Source organism: Hibiscus syriacus, unplaced genomic scaffold (genome assembly GCF_006381635.1).
Source record: "Hibiscus syriacus cultivar Baekdansim isolate YM2019G1 unplaced genomic scaffold, ASM638163v2 tig00111835_pilon, whole genome shotgun sequence".
NCBI lineage: Eukaryota > Viridiplantae > Streptophyta > Magnoliopsida > Malvales > Malvaceae > Hibiscus > Hibiscus syriacus.
Genome location: NW_024063193.1, coordinates 1076502 through 1082501, shown reverse-complemented (window position 1 = coordinate 1082501; position 6000 = coordinate 1076502). Strand labels below are relative to the sequence as shown.

The window sequence follows — 6000 nt, the reverse complement described above, 5'->3', positions numbered from 1 at the left end:
GCGATCCCATTAACCCTTTTGCAACCTTCACGTACTCCAATGCAGATTTTAATCACTCTGTAAAGGAAAATGGTGTGGCATTCCACTCTTTGGTCTAGTTAAAATGGCGATAAAACAGAAATAGCCATCAACCAAAAATGCAAAATTAGCTGTCCAGTCCTTTCAAGTTTCTTGCTTTGTTGGAAGAGAATTGTGGGTATGATTGCATGGCTCCAAGAAGAACGCCGCCATCCGGATCATCCGGGTATTTTCTATTTTCAACTTTTATGTAACTTGACCACGTATAAGCTGTCCCATTCCTTGGATTGGATTTACAATTTTGTATTTGGAGCAAACTATATTAAAGGTCACTAAATTCTGTTGCTATGATTTTTTCAGTCATCAAGTTTCAAAAGTTATAAAACAATCAATTAAAAATATTACAAAACAATTATTTATTTTATATTCTTGTTCTAACCTCACACTAAGTTTTTAACTCTGTCCTTGGTGTTTATGAATAGTCCATCAAAACAGGCACGCGTTGACTGTTTTCTTAGTTTCTTACAATCTGCTTAGGAATTCTGGGTTTCAATACATTACATTTACATATATATGCCTGACCAAGTCTATGAATAAAATTATAATTAATAATTAAAAAAATGCAATCATTGTTCATGTGCATCTCTCATTTTATTTAATTCTATTCCACTGTTAGATTCTATCTAAATCCATGTTCTAAGATCCCATTTATCCAATAAGACTTCTTGTTAAAAGGAACTTCAAAATTATTATTATTATATTAAAAATAAATAAACAAAGTTTGCATCTTCTTAACTATGGATAGACCAGAGGCATGTTTGAGATGTTCAGTGATCACTCTATTTTAAAAATTCAAATGATCATATAATTTAAATATTTTATTTATATTTTTATTAATAATCTAATTTTTATCTTTAAAATTTTACATCCCGTAATTTTTTAATATAACTTTTTACCGATTTGTGCCACAAAATATTGTTTTGCAGAGATAAAAATTAAATTATAAATTCTACAGGGCGTTAACTTATAAATTTATAATATTTTTTTCCATCTGGGATCAAAATGCTAGTTTGTAATCTCTCAGGATCTTGAACTACAATTTCACCATTTTGATGGGCATATGCCTGTTTTAAATGTGTTTCATGTTTGATCTGTTTTAATATTTGACTTTCTTCACTGTCTTTCCGTTTGTTCGTCTGATGGATTAGAGAAAATTATTTGGGAGCTCAGCAGAACAAAACCTATAGTACTTTTCTCCCAAAGTATAGCGAAGGGATTCCAATAGTTCTTCCTCCACCAGAGATCCTTGAAGGTAGAATTTCATAATGGGAATTATCTCTTGTTGGGCAATTTCTTGGAGCAGCACCTAACTTCGCCTCTTTACAGAGGATTGTTGACAATCTATGGAACAAAGCTCTACTGGGTTCGCGAGTTCAAGTAAGTTCAGCTGGAAACAATCTTTTCATTTTCTCCTTTAACACAGTTTCTACTAGAGATTGGGTGTTAGAGAACGATCCATGGCACATACAAAACAAGCCACTGATTCTTAGGAAATGGGAACCAAATATGAAAAGACTTAGCTTCAATTTGTCTAAAATACCAGTTTGGGTTCATCTTTACAATGTTCCTCTTGAACTCTTTTCCCGAACTGATTTAAGTTATATTGTAAGCGCCATAGGAGTTCCACTTTCAATGGATTCCGTTACAACTTCAAAATCCAGACTCGAGTATGCCAAAATCTGTATCGAAATTAGGTTTAACGATGAAATTCCAAAATACATAGATGTTGTCTTGAAAGAAGGTCATTCTACTTCGATCCAAGTGGAAATTCCTTGGCTTCCACCTTCCTGTAAGAATTACAAAGTTTTTGGTCATACTGACAAGGGATGTTTGCAGAAACCGAATTCAGCTCCACCTGTTATTCAAGTCTGGAAAAAGAAGGGTGAAACAAAATCTAATATTGGTTCCTCAACAACATGAGGTATTGAGATCCTACATAAACCTCAAAATTTTGAATCTAAGGCTACTGAAGATCAAAATCATATTGTTGTTGTTGAAGAAATTGAACCTGATCACTATAAGATTATGTCAGTCCCTAAAGATAAAGTTGATCAAATTGAACAAAATGCATCCGATCCTATAATCACTGATCCTAAAGACCTAGTTGATGAGAAATAACATCCTTCAAATGATTTTACCAAACCTATTTAAGATGGAAAAAAAACACCCAAATAGCTATACAAAATCGGGGTAGAGGTAAGCCTGCTAAGGACATTTCTAAATCATCATTAGCAAGATCTAAAAACAGGTTTAACGTGCTCAACTCAGTTGAAGAAAATCCTCAAAGTTCAGATAGACAATCAAGGAAGATTTGAACTGCTTCATTGGGGGTTACAAGTTTGGTAAATGAGCTAAAATCGAAGAAGAATGAACATTTAGACAAAACTAAAAGTATCTCAGTAGAGGGTAATGGGGGTATCGAGGGATCCTCCTCTAAATGATAATTAGCTTTTGGAATGTTAGAGGTCTCAATAGACCTCTAAAATAAGAAAAGGTTCTTCAAAGAGCTAACCACTACAAAGTTGATATTTTATGTTTAATGGAGACTAGAGTCAAATCCGATAAGTCAGAGGTTATTCTCAAGTCAAAGTTTGCTAATTGGAATGTTTGTACAAATTATGATTATGCTTCAAATGGGAGGATTTGGGTGCTATGGAAGAAATGAATTGATTTTTCTATCATCTAAGTTAATGATCAGAGTATTACTGTCAAAGGTTCCTATATTGATACTCCTCTATTCATCTCGACTATTTATGGAAGCAATGAAGGCACAGTTAGAAGACAGTTATGGAACCAGCTTCATGATATGGAAAGAAATATTCGGCATTCCCCTTGGATATTAAGAGGGGACTATAATATTATTCTTCACTCTTATGAAAGTTCGGGTCATGATTTAATTGGCCTTTACCTTACTTCTGATATGAGAGATTTCCAAGACATCACTCAAGAGTTTGACCTTCAAGATCATCCTTATTTTGGGCCTTCATTCACATGAAGCAACAAACAGCAGGAAACTTTTCTGGCAAGGAAACTTGATAGGGTCTTGATAAATCCCTATTGGTTTAGTTCATTTCATCAATCATTTGTTGAATTCACTACTCCAGGCGTCTCTGATCATTGCATGGCCATTGTTTGGCTCTCCGAGGAGATTCCATGTAATAAACCTAAGCCATTTAAATTCTTCAACTTTTGGACCCTTCACCCAAGCTTCATGAACGAGGTTAAGCAATCATGGCAAGGTTCTGTTCAAGGTAACCCAATGAGAAATCTCTTTATTAAATTAAAGAGACTCAAATTATGCCTAAAGAACTTAAATAAAGATAACTTCAGTGATCTCTCGGCTCGAGTAAGACAAAAGAGAAGTGAGTTGGAGGTTCAACAACTTCTTACTTTAAAAGGAGAGGATGTTATTGAAAAGGAGTAAATCTTACAATCTGAGCTAAACACTCTTGAAGATGAAGAGGTAATGTTTCTCAAACAAAAAGCCAAAGTACCGTGGCTTAAGGAATGAGATAAATGTTCTAAATTCTTCCACTCGCATGTTGCAATTAAGAATAAAAGAGATTCCATTCGAGTTCTTGTAAATGATCAAGGTAATAGACTTGAAACATTTGATGAAATGGTAGCTGAAGTAACTGATTTCGTCTCCAACCTGCTCAGTAATACTGATCCTAGGGTCAGAGATACCAATCCTCTTATTCTGAAAGATTTGATTCAATACTCTTTTCCTGCAGAAGCATCTTCTAGTCTTGTCAAGGAAGTAACCAAAGAAGAGATCAAGGAAGCCATTTTTAGCCAAGGAAATGATAAAGCTCCTGGTCCTGACGGCTTCACTCCCTATTTTTCAAGAAAACATGGCATATTATTTGTAATGAAGTGGTGACAGTTGTCCAATATTTTTTTCCTCAATTCTCACCTATTGTCTGCTTTTAATGTTACTATCCTATCTTTGGTTCCTAAAGTTACAAACCCAAAATCAGTCAAAGACTTTCGACCAATTTCTTGTTGCTAAGTGATTTACAAGAAAATTACCAAGATTCTGGTTACAAGATTGACTAATTTCCTTCCTGACATGATATCACTGAACCATACAGCTTTTATTAAAGGAATGAGCATAGTCGAAAATACTTTCCTTGCCCAAGAAATGGTAAAAGGCTATGGAAGGAAAAATATCTCCCCAAGATGCTCCTTGAAAATAGACCTCCACAAGGCATTTGATTCCCTTCACTGGGGGTTCATCTTATCTATTCTTAAAGCTCTTGATTTTCCTATGAGTTTCATTGGTTGGATTGAAGCTTTTTTTACTCAAGCTAAGTACTCAATTTTGTTTAATGGAAGTCTTATTGGCTATTTCAAGGGAGCTAGAGCAATAAGACAGGGCGACCCTCTTTCACCTTCCTTATTTATCCTTACCATGAATACTCTTTCACCCTCCTTATTTGTCCTTACCATGAATGTGTTATCTAGAATGCTCAACTTGGCAGCTGCAAGGGGTATGTTCGACTTTCACCTTAAATGCAAGAAGATTGGTCTTACACACTTAACATTTGCTGATAATTTGTTGATTTTCTGCAAGGGAAATATAGATTCTATAATTGGAGTCATTAGTGTTTTAGATCAATTCTATGATATGTCTGGTCTCAAACTCAATGCATCCAAAAGTGAAATTTTTGCTGCTGGAATCTCTTCAAGAACTTTAGATGATATTAAGTAGATTTCTGGATTCAAATACGGTAACTTGCCTGTGAGGTACTTAGTTCCACTAGTCACTTGCAAGCTCTTCGAGAAAGACTGCGATATTCTAATTGAGAAAATTAAAGCAAGACTTCATCATTAGGCAGGAAAGACTCTGAGTTATGCGGGCAGACTTGAACTCATTCGTTCTGTTCTGTTCAGTGTAGTGAATTATTGGTGTACACAACTAATCTTTCCACAATCTATCTTAAAAAAGATTGATCAACTATGTTCCCGATTTTTTTTAGAAAGTAACAGATAAAACTGCTTCTGGAGCTAGGATCAGTTGGGAAAAAGTCTATCAATCAAAGTCATAATGAGGGCTAGGATTGAAGAATACTAAATCCTGGAACAAAGCTTGTCTTTTGTACCTTATTAGGAAAATTCTCTCGGTAGAAGGCTCATTATGGGTTGCTTGGCTAAAAGAATATGTTTTGAAGGAGACAAACTTTTGGAACCTGCAAATTTGACCTAATGCAAGCTGGTGCTTTAACAGATTACTAAAATTACGGACTGAAGCTTATCCTATAATTTCTTCTGGTGTTACATAGATTAGAGATATCTGGGAAGAGATTCGGAAGAAAGGGGAAAAAGTTCTATGGCAGAGATTGATTTGGTTCCCTCTTCACATTCCAAAACATAGCTTGGATGGCTCACTTGGACAGACTTCCTACAAGAGATAGACTCCAAAGAATGGGAATCATTACTGAAGGTAATTGTGTCTTCTACAACACTGCAATGGAAACACGGGATCATTTATTCTTCCACTGCCCATTGGTTGTTTCTATATGTGATTCTATAATGTGTCTTAATGGGTTGAGAAGAACTACATCGTCTTAGGATGAAATGGTAACATGGGCAAGTGGTGTTTGGAAAGGTAAATCCCTTCTCACAACTATTTTGAAGCTTGCTTGGTGCGCTTTTATTTATACCTTGTGGGAGGAAAGGAATCGAAGAATATTCAAAGGTTGTTCCCGAGAAACTGAAGATCTTCTTAATATTATTAAGGAAATCGTAGGTATACAATTAAAAGGAAAAAAATATCAATAGACTAGAAAGTATTAATTTTACTCTTTGTAATTCATGGGTAATACCAGAAGAGGCTCTCGCATAAGGTGTGGGCACGGCTTATTCATCCCGAGCTATCACAGAAGAAGTCTTCAGTTAAGGCATGGGCACGGCTTATTC

The 6000-nt window shown here is 35.2% G+C and overlaps 1 protein-coding gene across 1 annotated transcript; it reads left to right on the top strand.

Moving 5' to 3' along the window:
• Positions 1-206: 206 nt before the first annotated feature.
• Positions 207-1998, top strand: LOC120171707. The gene is made up of 3 exons (XM_039179370.1): positions 207-244; positions 1227-1330; positions 1382-1998. The coding sequence occupies exons 1-3, from the start codon at positions 207-209 to the stop codon at positions 1996-1998; spliced, it is 759 nt and encodes a 252-aa protein (XP_039035301.1).
• Positions 1999-6000: the final 4002 nt, after the last annotated feature.